Below are 23,675 nucleotides of genomic sequence, written 5' to 3' on the forward strand. Positions count from 1 at the left end.
TGTCTTAGAAGGAATCACTTGGTACTTGGCACTGTGGGTGAAAGAAGGTTCAAGACAAAGATCACAGAGACTCAGGAAAATACCTTTGAAGTGGTGGCAAGAAATGCCATAGCAAGTGGGAAGATGCCTCTAAAACTCAGTCAAGTTAACAGTTATCAGGAATTGCTGAATGTAACATTTATTTTGGATAAATGTTGAGTCAAACTGGGATACTGGTAGACCTGACCCACAAGACAGAGGAAGAAATGGCAAAGGTGACGTTCAACAGACATGAAGCCTGTCGACATACTTCATGAACAAAAGTGTTTGTAAAACAGTGCACTTAGTGAGTTTCTAAGATGCAGGCCGTTTTGAAGCAAAGAGCTTAAAATCCTATCAAAATGTATTTTACATCTGAGAAGAAATTTCATTTTTTGACAGAAAAGGATCGGTGTTATTTGTTCATTTGTTTGTTTTGGCCAGACACTGGCAATGATTAGGACTCAGAAGCTCTACTTTTCACACGGTTTCATGAGTCTGTTCTTCAAAGTAGGCCACGTAAGGCTGACATAAAGAACATTTGACGACATCCACTTCTCCCCCTCCATTCTTCTTCCGTTGGAAGTGAACGCTAACCAAATCCTCAACAAGTTCTTCATCCTGGATCTGTGCTCTGTCTAGGCCCATGAGAAGCACTGTTCTCCTAGATACTCCTGAAAATGCCTGCAAAGGAAAGGTAAACAGATGAGTAGAACAGTGAAGGCCTTGAGCTGCACTTCACGTTTATATATTCTGCTAGGTAGAACTTCAGAGAGATGCGATGTTACACAAAGACTTTTCAGGCCAAAGGATATTATAGTTTAAAAAAAAAAAAATGACAGAGCTCACAGTGATGTTACTGAGACAAGCAAGGGAAGGGGTAACTTCTCAAACCAAACTCTCCTGCTGTGATCAAAGTGGCTTTGGTCCAAGGCCTCAAAATGTGCTTCTCCACAGGAGTCTGCCAATCACCAAAACAAGCTGCACTCTCCTTATACAAGCAGGGGGAGAGGGGGAGATAGCCTGTTCAGCTTGTTGCTATGAGTTCCTATGGAAAAGTTAACAACTGGAAACCAGGTGGTTGGCACACCTGGTTGAGCGCACATGTTACAATGTGCAAGGATCCGGTTCAAGCCACCAGTCCCCACCTGCAGGGGGAAAGCTCTCCCAAGTGGTGAAGCAATGTTGAAGGTGGGTCTCCCCATTCCCTCCTGTCCCCCCCCTCTCTTTTTTATCTTTATTTATTTATTGGATAGACACAGCCAGAAATGGAGATGGAAGAGGTTGATAAAGAGACAGAGAGACACTTGCAGCCCTGCTTCGCCACTCAAAGCTTTTCCCCTGCGGGTGGGGACCAGGGACTTAAACCTGGATCCTTGCGCACTGTAATGTGTGTGCTTAACCAGGTGTGCCACCAGTTGGCCGCCTCTTCTATCCCTCTCTGTCACCCCCTTCCCTCGTGATTTCTGGCTATTTTTAGCCAATAAGTAAATAAAGATAATTAAAAATTAAAAGGAAAAGTAAAAAACTGTATAGAAGGATAAGCATGCTAGTACTCAGGGCCGGTCTTTCATGGACGGGAGTCCAGCTGGGTCTGCTGGCATATAAACACTGCTTCCTGCAGTAAAAAACCTCAGTGTGTCCCATCTCTTTGCTTGAGCATCGGGTAACATTCCGGTAAAAGCAGCAATGGAAGTCAACTATAGGCACAGAAATACCAATGACAGAAAGGGAAAGAGGCAGGCGGAAGGGGAAGGATTTGGTAACCAGATCAGTGGTGGAGATGAAACAAAATGATGTGCTAAGCAAGAGCTCTAGGGCCAGCAAAATAGCTTACCTGGATAGCTTGCTGCCTTGCCATGCACAAACCCCAGGTTTGAGACTATCCCCTCCACACTGTAGGGACTTTCACTGCTCTGGCATCTCTCTCTCTCTGTGTCTTTCTCTCCCTCTCCCTCCCCTCTCCCTCTCCCTCTCCCTCTTCCCTCTCCCTCTCCCTCTTCCCTCTCCCTCTCCCTCTCCCTCTCCCCTCTCCCCTCTCCCCTCTCCCCTCTCCCCTCTCCCCTCTCCCCTCTCCCCTCTCCCCTCTCCCCTCTCCCCTCTCCCCTCTCCCCTCTCCCTCTCCCTCTCCCTCTTGCCTCTTGCCTCTCCCTCTTCCCTCTCCCTCTCCCCTCTCCTCCCCTCTCCCCTCTCCCTCTCCCTCTTCCCTCTCCCTCTTCCCTCTCCCTCTCCCTCTCCCTCTCCCTCTCCCTCTTCCTCTCCCCTCTCCCCTCTCCCCTCTCCCTCTCCCTCTCCCTCTCCCTCTTCCCTCTCCCTCTTCCCTCTCCCTCTCCCTCTCCCTCTCCCTCTCCCTCTCCCTCTTCCCTCTCCCTCTTCCCTCTTCCCTCTCCCTCTCCCTCTCCCTCTCCCTCTCCCCTCTCCCTCTCCCTCTCCCTCTCCCTCTCCCTCTCCCTCTCCCTCTCCCTCTTCCCTCTCCCTCTCCCTCTCCCTCTTCCCTCTTCCCTCTCCCTCTCCCTCTCCCTCTCCCCTCTCCCTCTCCCTCTTCCCTCTCCCTCTTCCCTCTCCCTCTCCCTCTCCCCTCTCCCTCTCCCTCTCCCTCTCCCTCTCCCTCTTCCCTCTTCCCTCTTCCCTCTCCCTCTCCCTCTTCCCTCTCCCTCTCCCTCTCCCTCTCCCTCTCCCTCTCCCCTCTCCCTCTCCCTCTCCCTCTCCCTCTCCCTCTTCCCTCTTCCCTCTTCCCTCTCCCTCTCCCTCTTCCCTCTCCCTCTCCCTCTCCCTCTCCCTCTTCCCTCTTCCCTCTCCCTCTCCCTCTCCCTCTCCCTCTCCCTCTTCCCTCTCCCTCTCCCTCTCCCTCTCCCTCTCCCCTCTCCCTCTCCCTCTTCCCTCTCCCTCTCCCTCTCCCTCTCCCTCTCCCCTCTCCCTCTCCCTCTCCCTCTTCCCTCTTCCCTCTTCCCTCTCCCTCTCCCTCTTCCCTCTCCCTCTCCCTCTCCCTCTCCCTCTTCCCTCTTCCCTCTCCCTCTCCCTCTCCCTCTTCCCTCTTCCCTCTCCCTCTCCCTCTCCCTCTTCCCTCTTCCCTCTCCCTCTCCCTCTCCCTCTCCCTCTCCCCTCTCCCCTCTCCCCTCTCCCTCTCCCTCTCCCTCTTCCCTCTTCCCTCTTCCCTCTCCCTCTCCCTCTTCCCTCTCCCTCTCCCTCTCCCTCTCCCTCTCCCTCTCCCCTCTCCCTCTCCCTCTCCCTCTCCCCTCTCACTCTCTCTCTCTTCCCTCTCCCTCTTCACTCTCCCTCTCCCTCTTCCCTCTCTCTCTCTCCCTGTCCCTCTCTGTCTCTCTCGGTTTCTGAAGAAAGCATCCTGGACACAACAACAACAAAAATAAGAGCTCTAGCTTCCAAGTTGATGAACTACTTCGATGGCAGTACCATTTACTCCTTGAGGAAAAAAAGGAAGTGGAATTAGGGAAAAGATAATGAGTTCAGAGGAAAAAAACCTCTCTTTATCCACTTTATGAGAGATCGAGTCACCACTCTGATGCATGTAGCACCAGAGGTCAAACTCGGAGTCTCACACATGCACAGAACATGCTCTCCACTCAAGCACCTCCATGGCCCCAGAAAGAATCGGGGGGGGGGGGGTGGTGTTGCTTATTTGTTGCAAGTATTAATTTTAGGGGGGTGGGGAGGAAATTTAATTTTAATATCCAATAATAGACACATGAAAAAAATGTAGCTATGCCTCCACAAATAAGAATAATGACTGCACCATTACTTGAGAAATTCCTACTTGAAATGTTAAGTAATGAATTAAATAAGGTGCAATTTTACACTGAAATACTCTTTAATAAGATAAACTCAAGAGCCAGGTAAATAGCAAGTGGTTATGCAAAGATTTCTATGCCAAAAGTTCTGAGAAGGCTCTGAGGTCCAAGGTTAAATCCCCAGTACCACCATCAACCAGAGACAAGCAATTCTCTGGTAAAAAAATAAAGAAAAGTAAAAATTATTCTTCACAAAGCAGATATGAAGAGCTTATTTTAATGACCTTGATGACAAAATGCAAACTATAATCACAGTTATAAGAATCACAACTTTTAGGGCCAGGCAGTGATGCACCAAGATAAGACACACATTACATTACAGAAGGACCTTGGGCTCAGGCCCCTGAAGCAGGGCTGCAGGTGTCTCTCTGTCTCTTTCCCTCGCTATCCCCCTGACACCCTTCTCAATTCCTCTCTGTAAATAATAAAATTTATAATAAAAATAATAATCACAACTTTTTTCTTTTGTGTGAAGTAGGGTCAGGCAGTAAGTTCCCAGAATGAAAGAAATGAGATGAGTTTACCTGAAACTTTTTCAAGTATGTTTCCACATGTGGCGACACCATAACTCTGTAGCATTTCTCATTTATATAAAGAGGAAAGTCTTTCTTTTTCAAAATCCTGTCAACAACTAGAAGCAAATAAAAGAAATAATTACTCTTTTTCATATCATAGACATGTTAACGAATGGTGCAACTTCAAAACAGAACAATAACACAATAAACAGTAATCTCATGATCTTGTAAACAATTACTAAATCACTAACAAACTTTTTAAAAAATCAGTAAATAAAGTAATTTTAAGAAATTCTAACAGTTCATTTGGTGGAGAATGTGATGACTCACATATGTTCTATGTATAGAATCCAAACTATCTCTAAGACGTTATGAGAAATACAGTGATAATTTGGAGAGAGAGGGTTATGGGGAGGTAGTTACGCAGAACTTTGGTGTTACTTATGGTGTGGTACTCTATCCCTGTAATCTTAAAATATTTTAAACCGGGAGTCGGGACAGCGGGCTAAGCGCAGGTGGCGCAAAGCACAAAGACCGGCATAAGGATCCCGGTTCGAACCCCGGCTCCCCACCTGCAGGGGAGTCGCTTCACAGGCGGTGAAGCAGGTCTGCAGGTGTCTATCTTTCTCTCCTCCTCTCTGTCTTCCCCTCCCTCTCTCCATTTCTCTCTGTCCTATCCAACAACAACAACAACAATAATAACTACAACAATAAAACAATAAGGGCAACAAAAGGGAAAAAATAAATAAAATAAAAAATATATATATATATTTAAAACCATTATTAAATCACACATACACACATTATACTATATTTAGTATAGTGTGTTATAGTATATTATTAATTATATATAATTCAATAAATTTAAAAATAATGTGGAAGTGCTTCAAAAAAATTAAGCATAGGATGATCTCACAATTCCACTTCTAGTTATATACCCAAAATAACTGAAAGTAGGGAGTTGCTTCACAGACGGTGAAGCAGGTCTGTAGGTGTCTTTCTCTCCCTGTCTCTGTCTTCCCCTCCTCTCTCCATTTCTCTCTGTCCTATCCAACAACGATGACATCAATAACAACAACAATCATAACTATAACAACAAAACAACAAGGGCAACAAAAGAGAACATAAATAAATAAATATTTAAAAAAGAAAAAAACATTAAAAAAATTAAAATATGAATTTATGATTATGGAAATTTCACCAAGTTTTTGTCCACCTTTAAGACTCTATATTAAGAAGTCATCTACTACTGTTTCCTTTGAGCTCCAACTAATCCACTCAACTGGTATATGTACTAATGGTCACCTAAAGGTCAAGGTCAAGAATGGCTATGTTCACAGGGGAATGAGAGATTATGCCCATCTGTCAGCAACTGCACTATAATACTTTAACAAACCAATAAAATTATGTAAAAATGTATATATTGGTATGTTTGGGTATGCCTAGAAAATCTTTTAGAAATAATCTCAATGAATCATAATTAACAGTAAGAAAAAAAGAAAAATTAGAGAAACTGCTTTGCTTAAACTACACAAATTCTTATTTGTATCATTTTTGACTAGTTTTTTTTTAATATTTAATATTTCCTTTTTGTTGCCCTTGTTTTTATTGTTGTTGTAGTTATTATTGTTGTTGACGTCGTTGTGGTTAGATAGGACAGAGAGAAATGGAGAGAGGAGGGGAAGACAGAGACAGGGAGAGAAAGATAGACACCTGCAGACCTGCTTCACCGCTTGTGAAGGGACTCCCCTGCAGGTGGGGAGCCAGGGGCTCGAACCGGGATCCTTCAGCCGGTCCTTGTGCTTTGTGCCACGTGCGCTTAACTCAGCTGTACTACCGCCGGACTCCCTTTTGACTAGTTTTTAAAAGCATTTATTATATTGTTATGAACCAAAAAAACTAGGCAGTATTTTTTAATTGTACACTATGGTTGGATTTCTACACCTGTATAACCTCAGAAGAAACCAAGGAACTATACTAAATAGAGCAAGAGACTTTATACTGAGTAGTTTACTGAGACTAGCTTGAACAGATTCACAAAATCAACTGTAGAATTTTCGACTTTTAAAAAGAGATTAATCTATGTATTATCCTGAGAGAAAACAGAGCATCAGAGAACCAGAGGAGAGAACCAGAGCATCACTCTGGTACATACACTGCCAGGGATCCAATTTGGAAACAAACATACGCTCATTCGGCAATGACCCAGCCACCTCATCCTCTCCTGGGTCACAGTCTGCTGTGCTGTGCTGTGCTGTGCTTGACTTTGAGGTTATCACTGGGGCTTGGTGCCTACACTATTCCAACATTCCCAGAGGTCTTTTTCTTTCTTTTTTTTTTTTTTATAAGAATAAGAGACAGAGAGGAAAAAGAGAAAGAGAGAGAGAGAGAGAAAGAGACAGGGAAAAGGGGAGAAATCTACAACACTGTTTGACCTATTCAAGCATAGGCCAGGGTACTTATGCATGATAGCACACAAGTTCTATTTGGGGTACCACTGACTGGTCCTGAGTCTTCTATTGTTAATCGCAAGAATGTAAACCTCCATTCCATTAGATGATCTGATAAGACTCCATGCCTAACCAAAAGGGGAGCAGACAGCTATTTTTTCTTTGTAGTTACCCCAATTATCATCCCTGGAATCAATGCCCTTTCCCTAAGAGACTCTTGTTAGTCATAACAGGTGAAATTGGAGAGATAGTTACATATAAAAATATATATATATATATATATATATATATATATATATATATATATAATCAATTGTTCTGTCTTACCCCTCTAACCTTATAATCTTGTAAAACATTACTAAGTCACTAACAAATACACAGATTTCAATAAACTTTCAGGAATGGGAGAGCATATTTTAAGTGGTAGAATACTATTTTATTATTTTATTTATTATTTATTGGATAGAGACAGAGAGAAATGGAGATGGAAGGGGGAGATAAAGAGCAAAAGAGAAAGAAGGACATCTGCTTCACCACTCCTGAAGTTTCCCCTTACTGGTGGAGACCGGGGAATTGAACCTGGATCCTTGCACACGGCTATGTGTACACTCAACCAAGTGAGCCACCACTTGGCCCCTAACAGAACTTGTTTCTACTTCCTTTTCAAAAATACTTATTTATTTACTTCTTTATGAGAGAACTAGAATATCACTCCGGCACATGCAATGCCGGGTATCAAACTTGGGATTTCAAGCTTGAGAGTTCAAACTTCTAGTCACAGCACCACTTCACAAACCATTCACTCCCGAATGTTTGACTACCTCCAATTTCCACAAATGTGACGACAGCACTCTGAGACCGCTTATTGTACTCCACGCTCTCCACTTCTCCACCTCCATTCCGAGACTTACAGAAGCTCAGTTCTAGCTTGTCTCTCATCAGATTTTCCGGCCACTCATCAGGAATTTCAGTAACATCGACCTTCATTTTAGAAATATCTACGTGAAGCTAGAAAATCATGTCCTAGTTAGAAATATGAATGAGGGGAAAAAATGCATCTAATAGATTTCTTTTAATACTTTAAGTATTTACTTATTGGATAGAGACACAGAGAAATTGAGGGGGAGGGGTAGAGAGGGAGAGAGACAGAGAGACACCTGCAGCCCTCTTCACTACTCGTGAAGCTTTCCCCCTGCAAGTGGGGACCGGGGGCTTGAACCCGGGTCCTAGTACACTCTGATGTGTGTGCTTAACCAGGTGCATTGGTGCCTGACCCCTCTAATAGATTTCTAAAAAAAAAAAAATAATAATCATTGGCTTACCTGAAATATGACGCCTGAGCTTAAAGGAACAGGGTTGGTTGTGACCTCCAGCTCCTGGTCTCCTATCTTTATCCAGTGTCTCCCCATTCTGATCACATTTTCGGCGACTGAAAAATGATGGGAAAGTGTTGATGTCTCATGTTTTTTAGAAATTTTTACACCTTCAGCTTGACTGCAAGTTGACAGCGTATTCTTATGTTATTAGTTTTTATTTTTTAAATTTCTACCAGGGTTATTGCTGGAGCTTGGTGTTTACATAACAAATCCACCACTCTTTGTGTCCTCCTTTTTTTTTTTTTTTTAATAGGTGAGAGAAACTGAGAGAGAAGGAGGAGCTAGGAAGACAGAGAGGGAGAGAGACCTACAGACCCATGTCACCGCTCATGAACCTTCCACCCTGCAGCTGGGCTCTAGGGGCTTGAACCTGAGTCACTGCTTATGGTAACATGCATTTCCATCAGGCGTGCCACCACTCAGCCCTACTCTAGGCTTGTTTGTTTGTTTTGTTTTGTATTGTATTTATTTATTTTTATTTTCCCTTTTGTTGCCCTTGTTGTTTAACATTGTTGTGGTTATTGATGTTGCTGTTGTTGGATAGGACAGAGAGAAATGGAGAGAGGAGGGGAAGACAGAGAGGGGGAGAGAAAGATAGACACCTGCAGACCTGTTTCACCACCTGTGAAATGAACTCCCTGCACGTGGGGAGCCGGGGGGCTCAAACTGGGATCCTTACGCCGGTCCTTGCACTTTGCGCCACGTGTGCTTAACCCGCTGCGTCACCGCCTGACTCCCTATATTTTATTTATTTCTAATGAGAGTGATATTAAGAGAAATACAGATGATAGATAGACAGACAGATAGACAGATAGATAATGACAGCCTGACTCACACACTGCTCAGCTGCGTATTGAACCTAAGACTTCAAAGCCTCAGATAATAAAGTATTTTGCATAACAATTATGCTGTTTCCCCAACCCCATACTCTATTTTGTTTCTTGTTCCCTGTTTTTTCTTTTTTTAAGTTTTATTATTATTATTTGTATTACCACCAGGGTCATCACTGGGGCTCAGTGCTGGCACTGAAATCCACCATTCCCGTGGGCCGTTGCCCTAGGACATTTAGCTAGGAATTTCTTACTAGTTGTGTAAACTGGGAGGTTTTGTTGTTGTTGTTGTTTTGTTTCTTTGTGCATTTGTTTGTTTGCTTGATCTTCTTTACTTTCCTTTTTAGCCATAGCACTGCTGAACTCTGGTTTATGGTGGTGCTAGAGATTGGGGAAATTTTTCTAGTTAGTGTTTTTCTGAGAATCTTTATCTTACACCGCTAATCCTCAATATGTTATAAGCACCACAGAAATAAACATTGATTTTTGTCTCTGTCTTTCCCATGGCCAAAGACTACATAGACCTGAATAGCAAAAGTGGGTTGTTTTGTTGTGTTTGGTTTTTTTTTTCTAACACATTTAATGAGAAATTCTGCTTTTGCTCAGACGTTCTTTAGATTATTAATTAATATCCCTATTTATTCACAGGACATGCAAACGTTAATCAGAAGGAACATATACACCCCTATGTTTATAGCTACATTGTTCACAATAGTCAGAGTATTGTTCATAGCTGCACCATTCACAGTAGTCTAAATGCCCTTCAGTAGATGCCTGGAAAAAGAAGTAAGGAGATGCGGGTGGTCAGTGGCACACTCTGTGGCCTTACAACCTTGTAAAACACTGCCAGTCACAAATAAAGTAATGACTTGAAAAAAAAAGGTGTAGTTTAGCAAAGCTACTTACCACCCTGAAGAGTTTTTGAGCCTAACTTACCACACAAATTGAAGAAACTCAGTACCATCATTATATTCACCATCTCTACGACTCCAAATAGTAACCATAGGGTAGTTTCAAATACTCACAGGGGTGTGTTTTCTTTTAATCTTATGACACAAGAGTGTAGAACACTTCAGTTGTTTGGAGCTGCTGACTCTAACTTGCTATGGTGATAAGAGAGTCTCACTTAGGGTCTTACAAGCCCCACCTGTGTTTATGGCAACCAGCTAGCACACCACAGCTGGAGGCAGAGAGGAAGAGAGACAAAAGGCAAGGCGTTGTCGTGTAGGAGGCCTGACTCATTGGACCCCAGCATGACTTTGAAAACTTGACTTATGATTTTGTGTCTGTGTTGTTTATGACAACATGCAACAACAGCAGAAACTATCAGTGAAGTAATACTCAGCTGATGGCTCCACCCCAGCCTCCAACATCTGGTGATCTGACACAGCTGAGGGGAGCCATTTGCGTTTCAACTACTCTGAATCAAAAGTTAATTCCTGTGTTCAGTGTGTGTAAAACCAAAGCCATCCCAGGGGAAGGAGTCCTCAGAGCCAGGCCAAGGGCAGGAGCAGAGAAGCAACGGTTTCTGAAGAGCCTGTTATTGCTGGTGTTCCCAGGTGATTTCTGTGCAGAAACCCTGCCTCCCAGACGAGGTCACATTTTAATGATCACTGCTGACTGCCACTCTAGGTCTCCCCCACTCTCAGTTGAGGGACTGGACCCAGTGAGGATGAACAGAAGCATGGACAAAAAGAACGTCTCTTTCTAACGCTGATGTCCTGATGGCAATGACAGATCAATTGTTAGGCCATGTGAGCTAAAGTCATAGATTCTCAGAAGCTGAGCACTGTGAGGCCTGCTGAATACCATCCAATTCTACCCTGTTACTTGAAAATTATGAGCTCTCTTTTTTTCAAAAATAAAATATATATATGGAGAGAGAGAGAGAGAGAGAGAGAGAGAATCCAGGGCACTGCTCAGCTGTGGCTTATGGTGATGCTGGGGATTGAACCTAGGAAGTCAGAGACTCAAGCAGAGAAGTCTTTTGCAGAACCATTATGCCATCTCCCCAACCCTTGTTCTTTGTTTCTTTCTTTCGAGATAGTGACAGAGAGCAGATATAGATAGTGAAAGAGACCACAGCATCGAAGCTTTCTCCAGTGCAGTAGGGGCCGGATTCAAACCTGGGCCATACACATGACAGAGCAGTGCGTTATCCAAGGGAGTGATTTCACCAGCCCCAACATTCTGTAGCCTTAGAATACTACTACTACTGAGACTTCAGTGTCTTTGTATACATTTTATTTAACCTTTTTTTTTTTTTCTTTCTCTAGCTAGAGACAGAAAATCAGAAGGCAAGAGAGAGTGAAAGACGTCGGGAAATTGTGAGGAGCCTCACAAAGCATCCAGCATTTTTCTGCCTCCAGGAGCCTGGCATTCCTTAAAACATTAAGCCAGCTCCCCCTGCTCCACCCTGCATTCCTGATACTATGGCCTATCTACATAATCATTGTTTTGCCTGAAAGATCCCCACCCATTCCATTCCTTTGATCTATCTTCTTTCTATCCTCAAGACCCTCCCTGCCTGCAGGTTATCATTAATCCTACCAGTTAAAACCTTCGCAACAGTTGCTAAGGAAGTTCCTACCTTTCCAGCCCCTTTTTGCCTTTCTCTGCCCCTTTCCTAGCCATTTCTGTTTCCGACTTGCCACTTCCTGGTCTGCCCTGCCAAGCTCAACCACATCCTCACAATTTCTCAACAGAGAGAGACCAGCCAAGCTTCCTTGAGTGCTGTGGGACCAGGCTCAAACCTGGGTTGAACACATGGCAAAGCAGTGCACTATGCAAGTGAGCTATTTCACCAGTCCTGGCAGTTATGAGCATGAAGACCAGGAGGATGGCCTGTTCAGAAAAAAAAAGTCATGAGTTCTCAGTACTACAGTTTTCTTTTTTTCTTTCTTTTTTTTTAAATTTTTTATTTAAGAAAGGATTAATGAACAAAAATGTACTACAGTTTTCTAACTGCATGCACCTTGAGCAGGTTCCTTAACTATGTCTTCTTAATCTGTGAACGTGGTGTTTCCAACGTGCAGCACAAGTAACAGTTATCATTAAGGGTATGCTGTGTGTCAGATGGTGTGCTGGCCCTTCCTCCGGTATTTCTCATTTCATGCTCAAGCAAAGCCTGAGGGAGGCACTATCATGAAGCCTGTCATACAAATCTGAAATGGGCAAGTACATACAAAGATAGACAGATAGTTGTAGAAATAACAGTTAACCGGGAGCACAGCAGGTTAAGTGCACATGGCACATAGTGCAAGGGCCGGGGTAAGGATCCTGGTTTAAGCCCCCAGCTCCCCACCTGCAGGGGAGTCGCTACGCAAGTCGTGAAGCAGGTCTGCAGGTGTCTGTCTTTCTCTCCCCCTCCCTGCTCTCTCCATTTCTCTCTGTCCTATCCAACAACAACAGCTATGACAACAATAACAAATACAACAAGTGCAATAACAAGGGCAACAAAATGGGAAATATGGTCTCCAGGAGCAGTGGATTAGTAGTGCAGGCACCGAGCCCCAGTAATAACCTTGGAGGAAAAGAGGAAAAAAAAAAAGAAAAAGAAAGAAAGAAAGAAAGAAAAGAAAAGAAATAGCCTATATCTGCAACCTCAGGAAAACTGCTGTAGTTTACAATGGAGGGGCTGGGGATCCAGAACCCTGGTGGTAGGAACAGTGTGGAGTTCTACCCTTTTGTCTTGTAATTTTGTTAATCAATATTAAGTCACTAAAAAAAAAAAAAAGAGAGAAAGAAAAATAAAATAAAATGAGGCTAATCATATTGGCATCACTAAGAGAAGATGTAATACAGTAAATCTGTAAAGTTACAGTTGAATATCTCAGAAGTTCATTGGCAGTCCACATGTTTTCCAAAGTATCACAGTCAACTTTTTGAAGATGCATCGTACCTTCCTCTTTTTCAAAGGTGATTAGTGCCTGTCCTTTTTGGAGCTCATAAGGGACTTGGGAGCTCACTTGGAATGAACAGGAGATGTTGGAAAACTGGCTGTCACTCTCAGGAGTCTCCACTGATGTGAATTTCACCTTTGTTTCAGGAATATCCTCTTTGATCTAATTCAAACAGAAAACATCTGATTATAATCAAGACAAGAAACAGCTTCATGTCTTTCTTTTTTTTTAAGATTTTATTTATTAATGAGAAAGATAGGAGAGAGAGAGAGAGAACCAGACATCACTCTGGTACATGGGCTGCTGGGGTTGAACTCAGGACCTCATGCTTCAGAGTCTAGTGCCTTAGCCACTGTACCACCTCCTGGACCATTGCATGTCCTTCTGATGATAATGTGATCTGGCCATCCAATAATTAGTCCCCACTAACTGAAAAACCCCATAGAATACATTTTTTTTTTAAAATCTTAACTTTCACCTCATGGGGGTTGTATTGTTATACGGAAAACTGAGAAACATTATGCATGTACAAACTATGGTATTTACTTTTGAATGTAAAACATTAATTCCCCAATAAAGAAATTAAAAAAAAAAAACCTTTCAATTTTCTTTATTTATTCCCTTTTGTTGCCTTTGTTGTTTTATTGTTGTATTATTAATGTTGTTGCTGTTGTATAGGATAGAGAGAAATGGAGAGAGAAGGGGAAGACAGAGAGGGAGAGAGAAAGACAGACACCTGCAGACCTGCTTCACCACCTGTGAAGTGACTCCCCAGCAGGTGGGGAGCCAGGGCTCAAACCAGGATCCTTATGCCGGTCCTTGCACTTTGTGTTAACCCGCTGCACTACCGCCCGACTCCCAGAGTACATCTTATTGAATATCTTTAATGATGTCTCTGCCAAGATAAGTTCTCAGTAATGTAATCAAATGCTGATCCTTTCAGATTATTTTAAATCTCTCACTTTAATAGTCAGCATTTAAACTGGTCAATACTGTATGATGTTCAACTCGAAAGTTTAGAATATTCATGCACAAAAGCATTTTTTTTGTCATTGTTACAGCTTCATTCCTAACTGACTTTTTTTTTTTAAAAAAAAAGAAAAAGAGATCAGAGGATGGGAAGCTGGCGGTGAAGGGATTGAAGAGGGAGACAATGCATACCAAGGCTTACCTCAGTGCAGTGGGCATTGGGCTCAAACTAGGGTTTTATACATGATGGACCAAAGGCCTTATCAGGTGAACTACCTTGCTGGCCCAGGTAAGCACTTCTTAAACAAGTGTACCAATAATAGGCTATCTCACAAGAGGGTAATATAAACAATATATTCACTCTGAATGCAAAGAGACATGAAACAGAGTCAGATGTATACTGGGGTTATTTTTATAACAAACCTAAATTATTTTACCCAGAAAGTCTCCTGATCGTATAATCCGGAATTTTTATTTATAGAGACAGAGAGAAATTGAGAGGGAAGGAGGAGATAGAGAGGAATGAGAGGAAGACAGGGGCACACCTGGTTGAGCGCAAAGACCTGGATGAGGATCGGAGATCTACCCCACCCCCACCCGCACCCGCACCCCCACCCCCACCCCCACCCCCACCCCCACCCACACCCACACCCCCACCCACACCCCAGCTACCTGTAGGGAGGACACTTCACAAGTGGTGAAGCAGGTCTGCATGTATCTGTCTTTCTCTCTCCCACTCTCTTTTTTTAAAAAATATTTTCATTTGCCCATTATTGAATAGAGACAGAAAGAAATTGAGAAGGGAGGTGAGATCAGGAGGGAAAGAAACAGAGATACCTGCAGTCCTGCTAAACCACTTGTGAAGCTTCCCCCACACACACACAGGTGGGGAGCAGTGACTTGAACCTGGATCCTTGCACGCTAATGTGAGCTCTTAACCTGATGTGCCTCAGCCTAACCTCCTCTCTCCCTCTCTCCCTCCCCTCTGAATTTCTCTCTGTCCCAGCCAATACAAGGGGAAAAATAACCACCAGGAGCAGTGCATTCATTGTACCAGCACCAAACCCCAGTGATAACTCTAGTGGCAACAAAAATAAAATAAAATTTAAAAGAATGAGGGAAACATCTGCAAACCTACTTCACCACTTGTGAAGTTTCTCCCCTGAAGGTGGAAACTGGGGGCTTGAACCCAGGTCCTTGCACATAGTAATGTGTGCACTCAACCACTCAACCAGGTGTTCCACTTTCAAGCCCCAAATAGTGAAACATTTGATCTAACCTTCCATTTAGTCTTTATATGTACCTTTAACAGGTTTTTTTGGCTTGTTTGTTTGCTTATTTGTTTAACAGAGCACTGCTCAGCTCTGGTTTATGGTGATGTGAGGGATTGAACCTGGGACTTCAAAGCCTCACGCATGAAAGTTTCTGAATAACTATTATGCTATCTCCTTTAACAGGGTTTCTGATTGTCATAATCCACCTTCAAAATAGTACTAGCCAGGGAGGTGGTCCAGTGAATCAAGTATTGGTCCTGAGCTTAATCTCCATTATCACATGTGCCAGAAAGAATGTTTTGGTCATCTAGCCCCCTTCTCCTCTACCCCCATTTCTCTCTTCTCCTCCTCCTCCTCCTTCTCTTGCTTCTCCTTCTCCTCCTCTCTCTCATACATAGATCTTTTAAAAGCACTTCATAATGTCTGAGAAAAGGCAGGGTGTTTCTCAGAAATGTGGAAATAACGAGAATGCCCAGGGAAGTCAAGAGGTCTCTGGAGTCAGTGTGAGAATGCCGAAGCCTGTTTCCAAATTCTGCGCAGCAAACAGCAGTCCTCTTCTGCACTCTGGACTGCAGTGAGTCCTGTGTCAAGTGGATCAAGGTTGCTGGCTGGTTTCTCAGTGCCTTTTGGGTTGTGAGACTTCATAATTCTGGCTCCTATCTGCAAAGTTCCCAGAACCGTAAGTCTTCACTGAGTCTCAGAAGCACAGGAAGCCTCATTTCCTGATATTCAATAACCTACCCCAGGCCCCATTTCAAAAACAAAAGTAACAGTGACTTAGAAGTCTAAGTAGCCATTCTTACCTTTAGGCTTCTGATTATTAAACAATGGGTTCTGCTTTATATCTTAATGCTTTTTCAGCCACCAAGTTTCAGATGCTACCATGCTGTCAACCTGACATCCCTGGGCAGACAACCTCACCAGTGTGTCCTGGAACCCTACCTCTCCAGAGCCCTGCCCCACTAGGCAAAGATAGAAACAGGCTGGGAGTATGGACTGACCTGCCAATACCTATGTCCAGTGGAGAAGCAATTAAAGAAACCAGACCTTCTACCTTCTGCACCCCATAATGATCCTGGGTCCATACTCCCAGAGGGATAAAAAATAGGAAAGCTTCCAATGGAAGGGATGGGATATGGAACTCTGGTGGTGGCAATTGTGTGGAATTGTACCCCTTTTATCCTACAGTATTGCCAATCATTATTAAATCAATAATAAAAATAAAAATAAGTTGGGAGTTGGGCAGTAGTGCAGCAGGTTAAGCACAGGTGGTGCAAAGCAAGGACCGGCGTAAGGATCCCGGTTCGAGCCCCTGGCTCCCCACCTGCAGGGGAGTCGCTTCACAGGCGGTGAAGCAGGTCTGCAGGTGTCTATCTTTCTCTCCCCCTCTCTGTCTTCCTCTCCTCTCTCCATTTTTCCCTGTCCTATCCAACAATAATGACATCAATAATAACTACAACAATAAAACCACAAGGTCAACAAAAGGGAATAAATAAATAAATATTTTTTTTAAAAATCAACTCAAGTGATTTGAATTTTTAAAAAGTCTAAGTAGTTTAAAGAAAGCATATATATGAGTTGTTATGAGAAAAAAAGGGTAAAACTTGAATTCAGGGCCTCATGCACACTAGTCCAGCACTCTACCCACTATGCCACCTCCTGGGTCACTGAGAATTTAAACAATGATGCTATACAGCTAAGCTTTGAAACTGTAGAGCTCATTCAAACAGTTCTAGCATGTGAGGTGAGAAGAACAACATGAGAGCTTAGTGAGAAGAACAAGAATTTGCTCATGAGTATAAATAAACAAGAAGAAATATTACAAAGTGATCAAAATGTTCCAGCACCCAGGTGAGAACCAGCACCCAGATCAATATACGGAGGAAAGTCAGCACCCAAAGCCCTGTGTCCCCTCCTAGTTCCTTCCTGTCCCCACAGGAAGCCAGTATGCTGACTTCAGACGGCCGCCTTCTGCTAGTTATTTAAATGAAAGCAGATGGCACAATCCACTTTGTCATCACCCTTTTCTTTCTTTCATATTTTCTCTTCCGTTTACTTATTTTTATCACAGCACAGAGCAAGACCAGAGCACTGCTCAGCTCTGGCTTATGCTGGTGTTGGGGATTGAACCTCAGAGCCTCAAGGATGAAAATCTAGTGCCCTGTGGGCTGCATTATCTTCTCGCTCCCTCTTGTTTGACTCAACATTTTCTTTATGAAATTCATCCACGAAACACGAAGCAGAACGTGAACTGAAGTTGGCACATTGCACCAAAGTAAAAGGCCCTGGGGTGGGTGGAGGTTCAGGTCCTGGAACATGATGGCAGAGGAGGATCTAGTGGGGGTTGAATTGTTATGTGGAGATGTTATACATTTATGAACTATTGTATTTACTGTCGAATGTAAACCATTAATCCCCCAACAAAGAGGGAAAAAAAAAAGAAATTCATCCATGACGCTGCATGTAATCATAGCCTATTCATTCTCATTGCTGTCATTAATCCATGCTAAAGTAACTGACTTTAGCATGAAAAGAAGATGGGTGCTCCAGCAGGTGAGTCAGAGGATAAAGCATTAAACTCCCAAGCATGAGGTCAGAGTTCAATCCCCAGTGTTGTGTGTGCCAAGGTGATGTTCTAGCTCATTCCCTCTTTCCTCCTCTCTCTCTCATAAATAAATAAAATCTTAGAGAGAGGAAGTAAGAGCACTGAATTGTTTTCAGTTTGGAGCTATGACAAATAGGGATGTTAAAAAGGTGACCATAATGTTAGAAAAGTGGGTTTTAAGTGATCAAGTCACTTTCCCTGAAAACACATCCAATGTGACACATAAAAGAAGCAGGTACCTGGAAGCTTCTGGTGGACTCCTGAAGCTCAAGTTCTAGCTTCCGGATCTCCTCAGTTAGCTGACTGTTTTCCTTTGCCATCTTGTCAATCAATATCTAAACAGACATCAGAGTTTAAAAAAGAGAGAAAAGAGGGAGTCAGGCAAGGACCGACATAAGGATCCCGGTTCGAGTCCCGGCTCCCCACCGGCAAGGAAGTCACTTCACAAGCGGTGAAGCAGGTCTGCAGGTGTCTATCCTTCCCTCCCCCTGACTGTCTCCCCCTCCTCTCTCCATTTCTCTCTGTCCTATCCAACAACGACAACATCAATAACAACAACAATAATTACAATGCAACAGGGCAATGAAAGGGAATAAATAAATAAATAAATAAATAGAGAAAAAAAAATACTGAACAGTTCCTCTACTCATTTTCCTAAATGCATTAAAGAAACTAAAGATATCACACAGTCACAAGATAAATACGGTCACACCAAAAATACCATTGTTGAACGTTTTGACATCATCAACACAGCCAGGTATTACTAGTCTCTCGTTCACCCAAACGAAGAAACCACCTTTCACACTAAGTTAAAGTCCCAGGCATTTTTACAGCAGAGGAAGGACGGAGAGGTCTATCTTCTGAGTCTCTGTTCAGGGCTCCATTAATCCTTCCCTGGCTATTTTTACCTACCAGGTGTCTTTCAAATGACACTATCATTGTAGGCATGTTATTCTGGGGAAATTAATCACCAGTGCTGCTGTGTTCCATAGTACAGCCACCCTGGCATGACACACACAGACGGTCATGAGTCAATAGCTGAAGCTGTCCATGTCTCCTTTTCTCTTTGGGGGCTGAGCTCTTAACTCTAGATGCAAAATCAAAGGAGTGAGAAATCAGTTCCTGCTGTAAACTTTGAGAGGGAAAGCGTGAAAATATGATTCTTCCCAGGGAGTCGGGTGGTAGTGCAGCGGGCTAGGCGCAGGTGGCTCAAAGCGCAAGGACCAGAGTAAGGATCCTGTTTCGAGCCCCTGGCTCCCCACCTGCAAAGCAGGTCTGCAGGTGTCTATCTTTCTCTCCCCTCTCTGTCTTCCCCTTTTCTCTGTGTCCTATCCAACAACAACAACATCAATAACAACAACAATAACTACAATAAAACAACAAGGGTGACAAAAGGAAATAAATAAATATTTTTTTAAAAAGAAAAGGAAATATGATTCTTCCTGTTGAGGTCTGAATAATGGAAGTAAAGCTAACTTGAAACCCTAACATCCTCCCAAACTCAAGAATATGTTGTACTAAGAAATGTAAAACACACCTTGGTGAAAAAGAAATAGATCATTTATTTTTAAAAATACCCAGCAATTTTTCCTTTTTACCTTTTGTTCATCTATAATCAGTTCTTGAAATAAATCATTCTGATTCATAAGAACTTGGTTTTTGTTGTCATCACCAGTTGCCATGATTCCTAAATTTTAAAAAATAATATTTTAAAATAATATATATATATATATATATTCAAGAAGAAATAACAAATTTTACCTTTTGGAGGAAACATCATCTCTATTTGCTGTGTTTTTTTTTTCCTTTTTATAATCTTTTTAAATTTTTTTATTTACTATTAGATAGAGACAGAGAGAAATTAAGAGGGGAGGGAGAGATAGAGAGGGAAAGAGACAGAGAGACACCCGCAGCCCTGCTTCACCACTTGTGAAGCTTTCCCCCTGCAGGTGGGGACCAGGGGTTTGAACCTGGGTCCTTGTGCACTGTAGTGTGTGTGCTTAACTGGTGTGCCACCATTTGGCCCCTTGCTGTATTTTTTCTATTATCAAACTCTTTATTATCTGAACAGAGTTTATATTTCAAATATAACTTCACAACTATAAATATATTAAGGGGATTCTTAAAATCCTAGCATCTCACAGCCCAGAGGGTGATGTAGTAGATAAAGTCTTGGACTTTCAAGTATGAGTCCCTAGCATTGCATGTTCCAGAGTGATGCTCTGGTTCTCTCTACCCATTGATTAATGAGTAAGTCTATTTTTTTATTTTTTTATTATCTTCATTTACTTATTGAATAGAGACAGCCAGAAATTGAGAGGAGGAGGGAAGCTAGAGAGGGAGAGAGACAGAGAGACACCCGCAGCCCTGCTTCACCACTCGCAAAGCTTTCCCCCTGCAGGTAGGGACCGGGGGCTTGAACCCGGGTCCTTGTGCACTATAACATGTGCGCTCAACCAGGTGCGCCACCACCTGGCCCCAGTAAGTCTATTTTTAAATCATAGTCTTTCAGTATAGTAATAGAAAATATTGGGGTTGTTGGAAAAGTCATAATGTATTTTTTCTATGTAAAAAAATGTGTCATGACTTTCTTGACACCCCCATAATTGGGACGAAGGGAGACGGATCACTTGAGAAAGTACACACACTACTGTGTGTGAGGTTCTGGGTTCAAGCCCTTACCATCATCTGGTAGTGCCATGGGCAGCACTGAAGGAGCTCCGTATAACCTCTCTTTCCTCTCCCTCTCTCACCTTTCTCTTTCCTCTCTCCAAAAATTAGAGAACAGATCATTTAGTTGGGGGGGTGGCTCAGTGATACTGTGCAGATGTTGGGGGCTGAGTTCATTCCCCAGAGTCACAAGAAGAAGAAAGATGGAGAGAAGGGAGGGTGAGAAGAAGAAAGCAGTGGGTATTAACATTCTTTCGTAGTTCACATCCCAGACATAATATCATACTCCATGTTTTTTTAAAAAAGTTAGTCAATACCTTGATCTACCAGAGTTTTTTTTTTTTTCTCTCAAAAGTTTTGATTTAAATCTTGAGTTCTCCCTATCATACTTCCAAATGCGACTTCAAGTAATAAGAACTTTAAAACACATAAATTTTTCAGATATGGAGAAGTACCATATCAAAAAATAGATTAATATTCTAAGTGTCTATGATTTTAGAAGCACATTAATAAGTTGTCTATAGTCTCACATTCTAAAATTCCAAGTAGCTAATGTCTTCCCCCTCTTACAGGAGAAGCAGGAAAGACACTGATAGTACTTTAAAAGTAAAATAGAAGACTAGCAAAAAAAAAAAAAAAACCACAAGTCTTTGTTCTACTCATTGTGAGCATAAGAAGTGTCAAGAACAAAAAAAAAAAAGTGTGTGTGTTGGGGGTCACATAGCACCAACATCTTGATTTGAAATCTGTTCACCTGAAAAATAAAACAGGTAGAAAGCTGCAGAAATACAAAGGAAATGTACATACATACACACACATTATCTACCTGTTTCTCTCTCTTCCACAACTCTTATCCGCTGAGGTAACCTGGAAGGAAAAACAATAGCAGAGATTAAAGCCAAAACCTAACTTTTTGGTTTCTGATAGATACCATGCTCCGTTGCAAGGGTGTTTGGAGAAACAGTTGATTCCAGCTATAGGACAGAAGTACAAGACAAGGGAGTCGGGCGGTAGTGCAGCAAGTTAAGTGCATGTGGCGCAAAGTGCAAGGACCGGCATAAGGATCCCAGTTTAAGCCCCCAACTCCCCACTTGCAGGGGAGTCGCTTCACAAGCAGTGAAGCAGATCTGCAGGTGTCTTTCTCTCCTCCTCTCTGTCTTCCCCTCCTCACTCCATTTCTCTCTGTCCTATCTAACAATGATGACATCAGTAACAACAGCAATAATTACAATAACAATAAAAATGGCAACAAAAGGGAAAATAAATAAATAAAAAAAAATTTTAAGTACAAGACAAGCATCTAATCATGCCAGAAAACAAGGACGTACTCTTAGAAGGATGAGGCTACCTCAAAAGGACACAGAAGCCAACTTGAGGAGTTTCTCCCTGACTAAAGGTAGGAATCCACTAAAATCTAAACATAATTCATGAGTATGACTAAATCCACTGAGTGAGACATAATACTTTCTGCCCATACAGACAATAATTAATCAAGCCTGTGGTGAGAACAGTGCCATTAAGTTTATTCTGAAGTACTTTCCCACAGACAATCATCTCAGCAGAGCAGGGAAGAGTAACTTTATGGGGAAGGCATCAGGTAGATGTCATTACAGTGAATAAGCAGAGCAGCCTATGACATGGTCTGGCACCGTGGTCTCCTAGTCAAGATCTCAAGATGCCTGCCTCCATGGGTGGCCAACACTATATCGTTTCTTCTCCAAAACAGAAGATTCCGGGTGCATCTGGGTGACAAGTCTAGCAGATGGAGACTTGTCTCAAGTGGCCTCCTCCAGGGCTCTGTTCTGGCTCCTACGCTATTTAATATTTACATCAATGACCTCCCAGAAACTTCTTCAAGGAAGTTCATCTACGCCGATGACATCTGCTGTGCAACTCAGGCATCCAAGTTCGACATCCTCGAGGAAACACTCACGAAAGACATGTCTCTGATATCTGATTACTGTAAAAAATGGCCACTAATCCCTAGCACTGCAAAAACGGTATCATCTGTTTTCCATCTACACCATGCCTCGGCCTCGCGTGAGCTTAATGTGCAGCTTGGCGATACGAGAATCCGGCATGAAGCCCAGTCAGTCTATCTTGGCGTTACTCTCGATCGCACCCTGTCATTTCACAAACATCTCATAAAAACTGCAGCAGAAGTATACTAGAGTTTGCAGTGAGTACCTCCCTAATACTTCCTCTCCACTTTTCCAAGCTTTGGGTCCATGATTGCTCAACAATTTGTTTGGCTTTGTATGTTAACTCTCTTTTCAGTCACCAGGTTCCAGGTATCATCAGGATGCCGGCCAGACTTCCCTGGATTGAAGACACCACCAATGTGTCCTGGAGCTCAGCTTCCCCAGAGACCCATCCTACTAGGGAAAGAGAGAGGCAGACTGGGAGTATGGACCGACCAGTCAATGCCCATGTTCAGCGAGGAAGCAATTACAGAAGCCAGACCTTCCACCTTCTGCAACCCACTATGACCCTGGGTCCATGCTCCCAGAGGGATGGAGAATGGGAAAGCTATCAGGGGAGGGGGTGGGATATGGAGATTGGGCGGTGGGAATTGTGTGGAGTTGTACCCCTCCTACCCTATGGTTTTGTTAATTAATCCTTTCTTAAATAAAAAAATAAATAAATAAAAAGAAAAAAAAGAAAAATAAATAAAAAAAAAAAAAAAGAAAAAAAAAAGGGCAACAAAAAGAGAAAAAGATTCCGACTGGAGCCCTCGGCTCCCCACCTGCAGGGGTTGCCTCCCAAGCAGTGAAGCAGGTCTTGAGTCTCCCCCTCCTCTCTCCATTTCTCTCTGTCCTATCCAACAACGAAGACATCAGTAACAACAGCAATAATAACTACAGTAACAACAACAAAAAAGACACCTGCAGACCTGCTTCACCGCTTGTGAAGCGACTCCCTTGAAGGTGGGGATCCTTACGCAGGTCTTTGTGTTTTGTCAGCTGTGTTTTATATGGTGCTGCTGGGGTTTAAACCTTAGACCCTGGAGCCTCAGGTTTTTGAAAAGCCATCTGCTATCTCCCCAGCCCTCCCTCACCTAGTTTGTGTTCGAGATACCCGTTTTCCTGCCTGTCTATAAATCTTTTCCTACCCACCTACTCACCAACATTGCAAAAAAAAAAAAAAAAAAAACTGCAGCAAAGGTGGGCGCGAGGAATCACATCATTGCAAGACTGGCCAGCTCCTCATGGGGCGCAAGCGCTTCCACACTACGATCATCATCTCTGGCATTATGCTAT

The 23,675-nt window shown here is 42.9% G+C and overlaps 1 protein-coding gene across 2 annotated transcripts; it reads right to left on the reverse strand.

The window, feature by feature from the left end:
* Window positions 1-162: 162 nt before the first annotated feature.
* NMI (N-myc and STAT interactor) lies at window positions 163-21,288 on the reverse strand. 2 transcript variants are annotated; one of them, XM_007527348.3, is made up of 8 exons: window positions 21,233-21,288; window positions 19,344-19,432; window positions 17,985-18,080; window positions 12,897-13,059; window positions 8,112-8,218; window positions 7,611-7,797; window positions 4,349-4,455; window positions 163-702 (listed from the first exon to the last, which is right to left on the reverse strand). In XM_007527348.3, the coding sequence occupies exons 2-8, from the start codon at window positions 19,425-19,427 to the stop codon at window positions 499-501; spliced, it is 948 nt and encodes a 315-aa protein (XP_007527410.1). In that variant the 5' UTR covers window positions 19,428-19,432; window positions 21,233-21,288; the 3' UTR covers window positions 163-498. The 2 variants fall into 2 exon arrangements, with proteins under 2 accessions (XP_007527410.1, XP_016045581.1); XM_016190095.2 differs by having other exon boundaries at window positions 21,242-21,282.
* Window positions 21,289-23,675: the final 2,387 nt, after the last annotated feature.

Source organism: Erinaceus europaeus, chromosome 18 (assembly GCF_950295315.1).
Source record: "Erinaceus europaeus chromosome 18, mEriEur2.1, whole genome shotgun sequence".
Lineage (NCBI taxonomy): Eukaryota > Metazoa > Chordata > Mammalia > Eulipotyphla > Erinaceidae > Erinaceus > Erinaceus europaeus.